This window comes from Melozone crissalis, unplaced genomic scaffold (assembly GCF_028551555.1).
Source record: "Melozone crissalis strain CALT ecotype California unplaced genomic scaffold, PUWL_Pcris_2 ptg000014l_1, whole genome shotgun sequence".
Classification (NCBI taxonomy): domain Eukaryota; kingdom Metazoa; phylum Chordata; class Aves; order Passeriformes; family Passerellidae; genus Melozone; species Melozone crissalis.
In genome coordinates this window covers 10013834-10028092 of record NW_026535792.1, presented here as the reverse complement: position 1 = coordinate 10028092, position 14259 = coordinate 10013834, and the positions used below count along the sequence as shown (strand labels likewise).

Below are 14259 nucleotides of genomic sequence, written 5' to 3'. Positions count from 1 at the left end.
CTGGTCTGGTACTTCTCCAATCTCTTCTTGGGCCAATTCATCCTGCTGAAGAAGCAGAAAGGCGACACAGCTTGTGCAAGGGCAGCAGCTGGGATGTGCAGTCAAGAATGAGAGGCTAAGGTGGGAATGGGATCCTTCCCAAGGCTCAGAGCTGCTTACTCCCTGAAGTATTGCTGCACAGAGTATTGCCAGGCCGACTCTTGTTGGGCTGGGAATTGGTTATCAGACAAAACACTGAGTTAACACAAGCCTTTGGTCTAAGGTCTGGTATGCCAAGGTCAGACTAAACAATATCCAGCAAAATAACTTACTGCTTCAACACAGATGCTGTACTTGCTATTTTCCTTGATAACTAGCTATCAGCTTTTTAAAACTGAAAAGTTTGTTAAAAATCCTCTCTTAGTGGACTGATTTCCAGATAATTCTATAACGTAAGTACTGAAGTCCTCAAATACTATCTTTTAATACATACAATTAAAAACATATCCCATACCTAACTCATCTTAAAACCTTGTCTTTTCTATATGATGTGTCATTCATCCAATTGTGACTTTCAGGGGGATACTTAAGAGCTGAAAACAAGGCAGATAATTCATTAGAACTGCATGCAGTAGAAACAAAACACAGACATTCCCTGCCCCAACGAAGACCTTTCCAGTACAAAAGCCTTTTAGCCTAAAACAAAGACATACTTTTTGCAACCTCATAGAGAGAGGCTCGCTCTTATGAAGATTTTAGTATTGCTTCTCTCATTCTACATTCAGAGCATGTCTTTACCTGGCTTTTTTTTTTCACCATGGAACTGTAAATAGACTTTTCCTTTGAAGCTTTTAAGTCCTTTCCAAATATATCTTCAATGTTTGCTCTGTTATGTAACCAGTATTTTCTTAATCTTAAGTGGCAGCATTTGGTTGTGTTCTGACAGAATATTGTAACTAAATACGCAGTCTGAATAAGATATGCACATAGCATTAGAGTGCTGTGTGCATATGAGCAAAAAAAGCTCAAGATTATGTGGAAGATGAACCATTTAATGATGTCAGTAAATTCTCAAGTGTTGCTGACACACCTTGAAAAGGGCAGATCTTCTGGAACATCATCTATACAAATGCAGAACTAGTAAGTAAAAGCCACCTCTGAACTTTGGCCTGAAACAAAAATTGTCTTTCCACATTTTTCTGTGGTCACTAAATTATAACTGCAGGTCTTTAAACTGCCATGCAAGTTCACTGCTGAACTTTTATTTTCTGATTATAAGAAATTTCTATACCTTTCTTAAAACATGAGCTTCTAACCACAGCAGCTGATGAATGAGGTATTACCCTTTGACCTCCCACAACATCACAATTCATACAATATGCTGCAGTGAAATGAGAAAGAATGGATAAGGAATAGCATTTTCTAAACTTTTTAAAAAATCAAATTCTCAACCACATACTTAATTGAAATACACACAGCATATGTGATAAGTTGATATGAGATTTCAATTGTAGTTTCTAAAACATTTTTCTATGCAGAATTTTAATTCTGGATCTGTAACTAACATTTTCAGGTTTATGCATCACAAATGCCCCAAGTGGATTTTAGTTACTACATACTGACCATTGCTGACTGCTCAGTCTTAGCTCCTAAGGACACTTAAAATTTCTTAAGCTTCTAGTAAGTTTTAAGATGTGCATTACCTTAATTTTCCTCATACCCAAATGAACATGGTTTATTTCCTTAATTTTTGAGCAAGCTTTGGAAGACTATAATTTCAGAGTCCAAATCAGCTCCTTCACTGATAAATATTGCCATCTGATTTTGAACACAATTTTTTTGCAGATATCAGATTCCTAACTGGCCTAGTCTCAGTGGAGGAATCCAGCAAAATCCAGTTGCACAAAACCAGTTTGGAACTAGTCGGCATCAAAGAAAACTGGATCATAAAACCATGAATAGAAGGGACTGAAAAAGTTGTAATAGCTAAATCTACTATTAGTCGACCCTATGAGGAAGAAGCAACAACCTATTTCAGGTTTGTCAACTTTTATCTTAAAAATTAAGATCAAACTCAAAACCTGAGATCTGTTCTACCCCCAGCTGAAGTATTATCTCTGGCTCTTTTTTCATACCTATGAGTGTTGAAAACAAGGCCAATATCCCAAAATATAAGTGAAATCATGCTTGTATGATTATAGGCATTTGACATACTTAGAATGGATAGTTTTACCCTGACAGAGAAACATACCTGTTGGTAACAGGTTTTTCAACATGTAATTATCATGCCAGTTTTACTAAGGATGTGAGTAAGCTTTAAGTGGAATGACTACAGAAAGAACAATGCACTGAAGCAGTTACACTGCAAGCACTGCACACACTAACACATTGAGAAATAGACACAAGTAATGTGCATCACCAATTCAGGTATGTAATAATGTATTATTCACTTATTTTTCTCTCTAGCACTTGAGCAAGTGAGAAATGGATTTCTCATGAGCATTAAACTGCTCAGCCTTCTCAGAATTAAGCTGTACTGTCTGCACTTAGTACACAAGAGTTGGTTTTCTTTAGGATTATCAGTTTGAGTGTAGAGCCTGAGAATCTGTCAATGACTGAACTACACAATCAATCAGCATATTGAGTTCTGGGAGTCCTCCAGCTCTCTTCCAGGTACTGTTAATACTACAGGCCTTGGTCCTGTCACCTAATGTGCATAGGATGATTATAACTATTGGGGCTTCTTATGGCAAGTTCATTATGCTCACAGAGAGTACCCAAACTTTCACTGTTCTGTTTCCAGGGCAGTAACCCATCACGGGTCTCTCTCGGCCATGTACCCTGCTGGAACCCGCACCAGCCCGCACTGCCAAGCCTCGCAGGGACTCTGTCCACGCAGTGAGAAAACGCTTTGACAGACAACCATCCCACACTATAAAGTTTCTCAAATACACTGCATTTTCTGCAGTAAGTTTCGAAGTTATTCTAAGTAAAACCACAAATAGTTCCACTTGTTATTTAGATAAATGAACATTTGCAAGGCGTAGGCAAACAGCAGAGGTGATAAGAAGCCGGGGAGGTGACAGGGAGGCAGAAAACTCCTTCAAGTTTCCGAGCGGGCGGTCAATAGCGCTGCGGCGGCCCGGCCGGGCTGTGGCGATCTCCATGACACCGCAGCTCGCCGGCCGCAGGAGTGCGGCACTCTGGGAAGCGCCGCTTCCCTGCCATCTTCCTCCGGCCGCTCTCGGGCTCCGCCGGCCCCGCTCGCTCCTCACTCGGCCGGGTAAGGCTGGGCGGCTGCGGGCCGCCCAAGGTCACAGCGCCGGCTCCCCGCTGGGCCAGGCCCGATCCTCCCCGCGCGGCCCAGACCGGCTCCCTGCCCTCCGCAGCCCCTCGAGGGCCGCTCCCCCCGCACGGCGGGGATGGGCCCGGGGATCCTCCAAGGGCGCCCGCCCCTCCCGTCACTGCCGGACTCCCCCTGCCCCGCAGGCCATGCTCCCCGCCGGCCCAGAGCCGCCCCGGCCCCGCACTCACCGCCGCGGGGACTCGCTGCCTCCGCCCGCCGGCCCGGGGCAGGCCCATGTCCGAGCGCGGCTGCCGAGGAGACGCTACGCGGCCATGGCTGCTAGGGCGGAACTCGGCGGCGTCCCTCCCTCCCCGCTTCCCTCCCTCCTGCCGGCCTCCGCTCCCCGCGGGGGCGGGGACTGTCACGGCCCTATCCGTGCCGCGGGGCCGGCTCGGGCCGTGCGGTGCGGGACGGCCCTGCGGCTGTCCTGCGGGCCCTGCGGGGGCAGCAGCGCTGGGGCGGCCGGGGGACGCAGACCCACACGCCGTGGAGCCGCCTCGGAGCTGGGGTGGCTCCAGGGGCGGTGTGAGGAGGGAGATGCCGTGACCTCGCCCAGCAGCACCGTCGGCCCTGGAGAGCGCTCCGGGTTACCTGCCGTTACCCGCCGTGCCCCGCCGGCCTCCACGGGCTGCTGCCCGCCGGAGCTCGCTCCTTGCCTCGGGAGCGCGAGATTTGTCACTGTGGCCAGGGCACTAACAGCGGGCTCTGGGGGCTGTCACAGTCTGTAGGACATGCCAGCGTTTGTATGGGGTGTTAAACTGCCACTGCACTGTGCAATCTGGTGTAGGAATGCGAGACACCTCGCTTTATAAAAATATCCTATTTTTAGTTTAGAGAAAACTGGATTGCTAGGGGACACTCCAAGTTTTCTGTTGATGGCAGTGTTTTCTGTGCACCTTGTGTTACTACCAAGCATCGTGTCTCAGGGATAGCAGGTATGTGTGGACGTGCTGGTACAGTCGTGCTGGGAAAAGGGGAGAGGCTGGTCCTGCTGTGGAGATCTTACACAAATGGAGGAGATGATCTGTGCTGCCACAATCCTGACCTGTCCCCTAACTGTGTTGGAGGGTGAGGGGATTCAACAACTACATTTCAACTCAGTTTTGCCAATGGAAATGTCTTGTGAGCTGGAGCAGTTTCCATCAGTGACTTTAGAAAACAGGGAGGTCTTGGAGCCTAAACAGGGAAGTTTAGAAAACATGGAGATGCCTGTCTTCATGTAGCCTTCCCAAATACTTCTGATCCCTTGCCCAGGAAGCTGAATTATATCACAGCCCCTCGCACAGTAACGTTGGTTGGTACTAGCCACATGAAAGGCACAGACAATTTATCTTTGCAGGGTGTGTGAGTGATCAGGCATGTGAAAGGTTCTGGGAGCAATGAGAACAGTGATATGTCTCCTTTATTGTGCAGAAAGGTGAATACCAAAGTAAGTCAATAGATTCCAATAGCTCTGAGCTGAACTGAGTATCAATAACACCATGCTCTCGTAAGTGCTTTTTCAGACCTGCTCTATGTGTTTTAGCCAGGGTGGGTGATGCCAAAAAGTTATGACAAGATGGAAGGGGTGAGTCCACTGATGCCAGAGCTTGAGATGTACAAATTAATGTTGACTCTCATACTCACTGCTGTCCAAACTGGACTCAGAGAACCCTTTTATTGTTTCTCTTATATGAAAAAATTGTGTGATACAATCTTTGGTTTTACTTGTATGGGCACACCCCAGCCATATATAGAAAAGTATTTGGGGAAGAGTTGCCTATGCAATTAGCTTTACCCCACTCCAGAGCTTGTTAAAACATGCTAATAATGTTGTTTAAGTTATAACATGCTGTGGTTGCCTCAGGTTAGAACACATTTCCCTATCAGCACATGTTCTTGTGTAGCAGTATAAAATAAATAAAGAAATTAATTTTAGTAGAAATTGGTGTGCTTTTTAGTAGAATGTATTAGATTTTTAGCTAAAAAACATTTACATTTTCTAAAGCAGGGTAAAATAGAAACCATGCTTTACAGATGTGAAAGATGTTCTGACTGCCTACATCAGACATCCAATGTCTCTCTCTTACAATGGAGTTTTGGTGAATGCCTTAAAAACCTAGACATGATTATTTTGGGATCATAATAATGAACTGATACACAGTGCTAATGGACTAAATGTAGACTGCATTGTTCACCTCCATGAGAGATTGTCATTAATATGGAAAGCTTGGCTTTTCTGTAGCACTGCTGCTAACACCACAGTCTTCCTGTTTTGCTGGCACACGCCTGTGAGGACATTGTAACATTTTCTGTGTCTACCGCTACTGCGTAAATGAAAGCCATAACATGACACCCTAAATCCTTGTTGAGAGACACAGACACTTGTCAGCAACAAAAGAGAAGTGTGCTGAAGGTTGGATTCAAGGGTTCCATGCCCTGCGTGACCAGTGGCAGCCCTGAGGTGCTTGGATTTGTTCTCTAGTGCCGCCTTCTGGCTGAGCATGCCCAGAAAAACCAGTCCACAGGTGACAGGAAGAAATGGTTACTGCTTGGAATAATGTTATTTGTATTTTATGCAAAGCTGCATTAGGTAGGTCAAAGGCAAATAATAATGGCTCTGTAAACAGCATTATAACAGGTATTCCTCTAATTATCTAGTGGGTATTATAATCTCCAAAATAACAGGCTGGAATTTTGTCGTTGGTATGTTTTCCTGAAGGATGACGATTATGAGATCCATGCTTCACAGTAGCAGATGTATGACTTGGAACAGCTTTGGGGAGAATGTGAGCACAGCCATTTTGCATTGTTGAAGCAAAACTGGGAGAGAAATGTTTTGGGGCCTGAGCTGTCAGGTTCAGTATGAGCCTGGGACTGAGGGCCAGAGCCCTCTGAAAGAGCAGCAACAACCAAAGGCTAGTTTGGAGCTGTCATCCTATCAAGTTGTATTTCTATGATCCCAAAGTGGAGCTTCCTCTGTATTTGCAACTGGTGAGGCCACACCTTGAATACTGAATCCAGTTCTTAGACTCTTAATTTAAGGACATTTTGGGGCTGGAGCAGGTCCAGAGAAAGGCAATGAAGCTGGTAAGGGACCTGGGACACAAATTCAGTGAGGAGCAGCTGAGGGAGCTGGGAGTTCAGTCTGGAGGAGGCTCAGGGGTGACTTTATGCTCTCTACAACTCCCATATTGGAGGCTGTGGCCATGTGGGAAGGAGTTGGTCTCTCTCAGGTAACCATCACAAAAACAGGAGGATAGAGTTTGGAGTTCCACCAGGGAAGGTTTAGGTTGGACATTAGGAATTTGTCCACAGACAGGGTGATTAGACATTGGAACGGGCTGCCCAGGAACGTGATGGAGTCACCGTCCCTGGGGGTGTTGAAGGAAAGACCGGACCTGGCACTCAGTACCGTGGCTCTAAGCTGACACAGTGGTGTTGGGTCACACGTTGGACTCATGATCTCTGAGGCCTTCTCCAACAGACTTGATTCCGTGATTATCTCCACAGCTCTGCCTCACACAGGCAAGGCAGGCAAGTCCATGCTCAGAGATTGTACCCTCGCCTGGGAGCACAAGAAGAGCTCCAGCAGCCACGAGGCGGGAAACGCAAGCTCCACCACCCTGTGTCACAGAGTAACCCGGGACAGCGACCCCTGTCCTTATTCCATAAGCTGCCTCTAGGGAGGCCACCCGGGCCCGCCGAGAGTGCCGGGCCGGCCCTGCCCCCGCCGGGCGGGCAGCGGAACGGAACATGGCGGGGCCCCTCCAGCCCGCGCTTCCCCGCCTTTCCCCGCGGCGGCGCGCATGCGCGCTGTGCGGCGGTGAGGCCGTATCCCTCCGCGCGCCCCTTTTCCCTCGATGTCTGTGTTAATAAGGTAATTCCCGCGCCCATGGTAAGTGCCGGGCGCCCCTCCGGGCCCGCCCGGGGCGCCCCGCGCCGCCTCGCGCCCGCCCGCGCGCCCGCGGCGGGGCAGAGCCGCGCGGAGCCGCGCCACTCCCCTCCGCCCGCCGTGTCCCTCCGCCGGGCGCGGCGCGGACTCTCGTGTGGGGCTCTCGGCCTGCGGAGCCCCGGGTCGGTGCGGCGGCGGCGGCGGCGGCCGGGCCGGCAGCACGGTAAGGGCCCGTCCCCGCGCCCCGTCTCTCCCTCACCCCCCCCGGGCCGGCCAAGCTTTTCCAGGTCAGTCTGCGCCTTTGTATAGGGCCCTGTTACCGGATGTGGAAGTTGATCTCTTCGCTGGTAAAAAATAATTCCACTTCCCCCGGAACCCGGCGCCGCGGCTCCCTCCGCAGCGCCCAGCCCAGCCAGGATTTCCTGTCGGGGAGAGCGGGCGGCCGGCCGGCCTTCCGGGGACCCCGCCGCGCGGGGGGCGCGGGCGGCGCGCTGGGCCCCGGCGGCGGCCTGGGCGGCCCGCGGGGCGCGGGCGAGCGCGACGCGCCCGGCGAGGGACCCGGGAGCTGCGGGGCAGAGCGCGGCCGGGCTCGTCCCGCGGGTTTCTCCGGCGGGCAGCGCGGTGCGGGCCGCGTGGGCACGGTCCCGAGCCCCGCGTGGGCCGGGGGGGGCCGGCGGGGCCGCGGCCCGGGCTCCTGAGGCGGCGGGGCTGCGTGCGCGAGCTTGGCGCCAAAGGTGCCCTGGGGAGAGGCGGCTCGGGCGGGAAGGGAGCGGCTTCCCCTCCGCAGTGCCCCTCGCCCGGAGTCTGTAACTCTTGCTTTGGACTCTTAATAAAGCGTACCATGGGAGCATAACAGTGGGATGCGATGTGTTAGTGCGGATTGTCGTTTTTTTGTTCTGATTTCCCCAAATAGTCGAAGTAGTTTCCGTTGGTGGGACGCTGGTGGCACGTCGGTGAAATCCCCTGTAGGAAGTCGTCTGTGGTGGTTCTCAAGGCATTTGTGTATTTTCCTTTGACCTGCTTGCTAAGGTGGCTTTAGATTTAACGGCGAATCCTTCATAGTAGGGTTAAATGTGCTCAGACTTGTGAATGCATACCCTGTAGTTCTTCAGCCTATTTTAAGTTAGTTACTTCTGAATTATTAGCAAGACTGTGCAGTTAGTTGAGTTTTGTATGCATACAAGTATTTGCAAGAGAACATAACTGTGCCATGTAAGTAAGGTTAAGAGTATATGTGGCAGATCAGCATACTCTAAATAGAGACTCTTGTTCATGACCTACTTTTTTTTGCTGAAAACACTTTGTTTTCTGGTTGCATTTTTTTTTTAGGCCTGTGTGCCAGACAGAAACTGTCGAGGAAGATTCCTCATGATAAAATGGATGTTGTTGGTAGGAGGTGGATGATTTTGATTTGATGGTGTTTTCAAGCTTAATCAACCTGAGACATTCTCCTAAGGCTGTGGTACAGTTCAAAGGCTACATCACAAGCCCTTGGATGCTTCATATCAATCACAGCTGCTGCAAATTAACCTTTTTGGTATCTAGTGCCAAATTTATTTGTGAAAACTGTAGGTTGTTGGCAGTGCCAATCCAAATCTTGGTGCCAGTGGTTCACCCTTGTTGCATAACACTCTTTAGATGTTACAGATCATGGCCAAATCTGTGCTCTCCTATGTAAAAAAAGATGTAGAAAAGTCTTTTTTTTATTTGAGTTATTTGAGTTCATTGCTGATTGGTGCTTAAGTTAATGTGTGAGCCTAATAGGAGGACAGACCTGCATTACTGACAGGCCTGGCTGTCTTTGCCACTAAGCTATTCAACGATGTTTGCTTTTCTCAGATCAGGTATTTTTCATCTGATGCATGTCTGACATGAAGGTCATGTTGCTGTTCAAGCAAACTAGAGAGAATTTAATTAGAAATAAAACAGAGGAAAGCAGAAAGCACTGGAATTAAAGCTGACTGCAATTAACACATTAGTGTAATTTGCACTATCATGATAGCAGTGGGGATAAGTCTATGATATCTATATCAATATTTGAAGTATTGCTTGTGAAGTCATTGTCAAAAGATGTTTGATTCATGTAGGAAACAGGAGCTTTTTGAGTTTGTAAGTTGCTATAATCACTGGTAATTGGTAATGCACATTAAAGTGATATCAAAGTGTTCATGAGATTCTAACTACTCTATGCTGAACTTCAAAATATTATTGACCTTGGTATGGACAGGCACATAAAATTAGCTAGAAATGGCTATTCTGAATTTCTAGCAATAGTGTGAGATGTTGAAATCAGTAGGGTGGTAGCATTTTTGAAGGTCAGGTCTGGGGAAGCAGGTTAAATTGGTTTTTTCTTCAGTAGTGGGGAGAAAAAGACATTCTCAAAGGGTGTTATTTTTCTAGATGTAATGGATGTGAGAGATGATGGGTCTCCAGCCATCTTCTCAGTGCAATTCTGCCATCTGTCACTTGAGCAGGGAAAAGTGTTTAATGAGCCTTTAATGGAACTTGGTGATTTCAAGCCCTTATCAGAGACACTCTGTGTGTTGATTCAGGTACCTGTGATAAGCTGCACTGCTGCAGTCCATGCTCCTCCAGAGGAAGGGTGTCCCTTTCAGGGGTGCACCTGGGGCAGACACTGGGCTGGGAGATCTCCGTGCTGCCAGATGTTCTGCAGCAGCTGGTCTGGGCCTGTTGATCTTGCCCAGCTGATGCTCAGCACTGAGGAGCAGGTCTGGGCTCTGGGGGGCAGGACACCACCCTGAGAGACGCTGCGACATTTGGAGCCAAACTTGATTTTAATTTGGGCTGCAGTCTCTGCTGCTCTGTTGTCTGTAGACTCTGGTGTGGTAGCCAGGCATCCCAAGCTGCCAGGTTTTAGCTCCACTTGCTTCCCACAGAGCCTGTTTCACACACAGCTCCACCTAAACTCCTGTTGAGTGCTATCCTGCACCCTTCTGGTAACAGTGTCATCTTCAGAGTTTTATAGAGGGTATAAAAACCTGAATCTAAGATGGATGCGAAAAAGTAGTATCATTTTCCTTTGAACATAAGTAAAATAGCAATAATAATTTGATGTTATTTTTAATTGCCAGCTAATTGTGGCATCTGGCTAATGAGACTGTGCAGAATACATTGCAGTAATGTGGAAGTTCAGGAGCTGATTGAATCAGGGAAGTCTAAACCCAGCAGAAGCTCTTCCCTATTTACTCACTTGTAGACAAAACCCTCTCTTCACACATTTGTGTAGGAGCTCTTAGAAGTCTGAAAACATTATCACATTGCCATAACAGTAACTCCAACAGTCTCAAGTCTTTATTTCAGAGCCAGTGATGCTTTTATTCTCCCAAAAAGTCCTCATGCAAAGTGTTACACAGCTGTCATGCTAGCAGAGCTTGATGGAAATGACACAGTGAAGAGAACCCTCAAACACTGTTCAGCAGAGTTGATTTTAGCACTGTGGAGTAGCAGCAGACTGCTCTTTGAAATAGCAATCTCATTTCAATTTTAAATGTATTATTGTATCTTGCTTGTGACAGTATCACTGCACTATTGTAGAGTTGCTGAGCCATCTTGAGGGAGCAGCTGGAAGGGTTTTGTGGGATGGGAGGCTGGGGCTCTGCAGACCCTTCTCACTCTGTCCAGGACTGTGGGTGAGTGTAGGGGACGTTGGATGTTGTCACCGGGGGGTTTCTTACAGTGCCAGTCCTTGGGATGGGCTGCCAAGTGGAAATCAGCCTTGGGTTGACAACTCTTCAGAAATTTTGTGAGTGCTGGTATTCGTTGGTTAAAAGTAAATAAACGTGCATGAGTTTTGTTGGGAATGCCTCTTTGTTTGCTGCTGTTAGTGCATTAGTGGTGTGCAATGGGATTTTTATTATTTTAGTTGAACAGTGGAATTTTGTGAGTTTTTTCTTTTTTCCACTAGATGGCCCAAGCACGCTTCCAAGTACCCCATGAGAACTGAAACTTGATTCATTTCTCTTTTAACTGAAGTAAAAACTCTGCATTGAGAGGCATATACCAACCTGTGTGATGCTTTGTGTTTGTTTAAAATACAAACACCTATTTACCAAGAGAATGTTGGTCAATGGAAGGAATATGCAGTAATGAAATGTTGTTTTAGAACATTTTTTATCAAGTGTAGTGTAAAGCTATTTAGTCTTGTGTTGAAAAGAGAACTGGTGTGCTTTCATTGACTGCTCCACAGTAATTCAGGGAGTTCAGGGAGCCTCTGAAAAGGTGTTGATCTGAAGTTTGTCCCTAACATCTCCTGGGACTGAGACTGGGATTTTGCAAGTCACCATAATTGATTTTTTTTTTTGAGGGGTGGCTTGAGTTTTGCTGCACAGGGTGACAGCTTTGCAGTTCATTTCAGTAGTGTATAGATGTGGGCAGTGGGTTCTGCATAGGCTGCTAAATGTACAGACCAATTCAGTTTAACAGACATGAAGTGTAACTTGTTATCATGAGTGTCTTTCTGGTTAGTGGAGGAAGATGGATATACACTGAAGGCAGCTCCTCCATGGGGGTGGTTGGACACTGGAATGAGGCTGAAGAAGTGGTGGGATGTTCATCCATAGAGAGACATTCAGAACTCAACAGGACTGAGCCCTGGGCCAGCTCTGGCTGGGATATTGAACTATGTGATCTTGACAGGTCTCCTTCAGCCTTAATTATTCAGCAATTCCAAAATGGGATTTTATTAGTTCCTTTGCTCCACTGCTGTTTAAACCAAAAATAAATGGAAAATGGATAGTTGTGTTTCTGAGCGAGTTGTAACCTCAGTAACTCCCAGCTTGCCTTTGCTTCTGAGGGCCTTGATGTGGTGGTATTAGACCACCAGAAGAAGGATGTCTGTCTGTGAGCGTGCTTTTCCTCCTTGACTTGCAATCCCCACTGGGGAAAAAAAGCCATTTAAAGGGAGTGCTCTATTGCTTCATTTCACTGCTGCACTTGCCAAGTGCCAGCTCTTGCCTTATGTTTGGTATTATTACTTCTAGTGTCTCTTTTTAACAGGTATAACAGATTATTTCTTACTCCATTTCTTAGGATCTTTCCTAGGTTTTCTCTTTTGCTCTTTTCCTTCATGGGAAAGAGACAGCTGTTGTCCCTTCCTCTGCATCTGACTGTATTCCTTTTTTCCTTCCTTTTCCCATTGTTAGTATTTGTCCTGTCCTGTCCCCTTCCTGCTTCTCTTCCCTTTTCTGGCTGGAGACAAATCAGTGTGTTCACATGTGCCGGAAGGATGGACATAAATGGAGTATTTTGGTGGCAGGAATATTGCTGCCTGCAGTCAGTTCTGCAGACAGAGGTGATCTGCCCTAGTTCACAGCCCTACTGATCTGTGTTCAGTACTGCTTTTGCAGTATTTTGGTCTCCTTTCTTGTTTCTTCCAAAGTCAACAGCTTTCAGTTTATTGAGCAATGTGCCAGTTGAGCCAGGTTCAGAGAAATTTGTAAAGATACTGTTTTTGTGATAGATTTGTATGTTCAATGGGATTTCTTTCCTGGACTGATGCACTCTTCACTTTGTGTAGGACATTGGCTGCATGGCCTCACAACTGCTGTTATTAGTAATCAGGCTTAACTTTGTTTGTGACTGGAAACTGATGAAAGCAATTCCATTTTTGACATCCTGATAGTAGAAAACATAGCTATAGGAATACTAAAATGTTAGTAGCAGTATTTTCTGGTTAGTAGCATAAGTTATGGTTTAGTTCTAATTTTTTTTACCAAACAAATTTAATAGCAAGTATGAAATGGGGTAATTAAAAAAAAGTTGTGTTTCTAGCAAATCTTTGATGCAACAGAAACAGGTGTAATTTGTGTACATATATTATTGCAAGTATTATATGGAACCTTGATGTGAAAGGGATGTTATCCAATCATCATGTGAATGTTTTTCAGCTAGTGTCTCAGTCAGGTCTCAAAACTTTGCACTTCACATGGTTTTAGTAACTGTAGACAGTTTAAGCAGGCAGTAATATTTGTTTTCAGGCAAGGGTTTTATTTCATGTACCTGTTGTATATAGGACAATAATATGCTTATTGTGTAGTTTTGCATCTAGGGATACAGAAATTAAATTTTAGGGTGAACAAAACTAGTGGTGGACAAGATGTCAGAAAGATGCTGTGTTTCATACCTATCTCAGTGCATTTACATAGTGGTACCCCCTAAATACATGTAGGCATTTTGGATAAGTGGATATAATGCCTTTGGGTGCATGATCCAGCAGCCAAGATGTAGAACTGTGTGAAAGCTGGACCAAGCTGCACAAGGTTGCAGTATCAGGTGAGAGCTTTGAAACTGCCTTCTGCTGTAAGAAATGTTCTTCCAGTTCAGTTTAAATTTTGTTTAACTTTACAGCTGGGTGTTGGTTACATCATTGTCATACTGAAATCTTCAGACTAATATCAGTTCTGTTTGGCTGGCAAAAGTAATTCTAAAACCAAACTGCTTATTGCAATTAATAAAGCTTGTTCTCATGGCTAAAATACCAACTCCAGTTTCTAAACTTTTCAGAGTAGTTCAGAAATAATAATTTTTAAAAAAAAGGCAACATGTATATATTTAAAACAGTGTTAATGTTTTTATTTTGTCTTTATATTCCTTTATGTTCTTCACTAGATGTCACTAGTAGATTTGGGAAAGAAACTTTTAGAAGCTGCACGAGCAGGTCAAGATGATGAAGTTCGCATTTTGATGGCAAATGGAGCACCTTTCACCACAGACTGGGTAATGACAACTTTTACAGTGGAGAAAGTAAATCTTACTTTTCTCACCTGAAGAAAGAAATACTATTCTTACAATTCAGCATTTATATAACAGTTTTTCTTGGAATTCTGCATTCATATCATCTAATGTCTAATTCAAAATTAAACATGTCTGTTTCTTCATATGACCTCCTACTGATTTTAGTAACAGACTGTGAATGAGCTCATTGTGGTCACTTTCAAGATGAACTTTGGAATGGTTAATGAGGAAAAGCAGCAATCATCCTCCTCATTACTGTGTTCATGCACTTAGTGTAGTAAGAGGTCTGAATTATGAAAACAGTCCT

General features: G+C 45.9%; 3 protein-coding genes across 6 annotated transcripts in view; 2 read left to right on the top strand and 1 right to left on the bottom strand.

Moving 5' to 3' along the window:
- The window catches only part of USP8 (ubiquitin specific peptidase 8), a 21171-nt gene extending 17555 nt beyond the window's left edge, over positions 1-3616 (bottom strand). For both annotated transcript variants that reach the window (XM_054272460.1, XM_054272461.1), the window contains exon 1: positions 3514-3616. The gene's annotated coding sequence lies outside the window, so the exon portion shown is untranslated. The remainder of the gene's footprint in view (positions 1-3513) is intronic.
- Positions 3598-7508, top strand: LOC128935025 (translation initiation factor IF-2-like). The gene is made up of 2 exons (XM_054272999.1): positions 3598-4049; positions 6818-7508. Exons 1-2 carry the CDS (start codon positions 3598-3600, stop codon positions 7506-7508), a joined length of 1143 nt encoding a protein of 380 aa, XP_054128974.1.
- The window catches only part of GABPB1 (GA binding protein transcription factor subunit beta 1), a 20134-nt gene continuing 13016 nt past the window's right edge, over positions 7142-14259 (top strand). The window contains exons 1-2 of one of the 3 annotated variants that reach the window (XM_054272464.1): positions 7142-7184; positions 13827-13934. In XM_054272464.1, coding sequence (XP_054128439.1) covers positions 13827-13934 — 108 coding nt within the window. In that variant the 5' untranslated portion in view covers positions 7142-7184. Of the gene's footprint in view, positions 7185-7347; positions 7423-13403; positions 13491-13826; positions 13935-14259 lie in introns of those variants that run through there. The other 2 variants (XM_054272463.1, XM_054272465.1) reach the window with 2 other exon arrangements.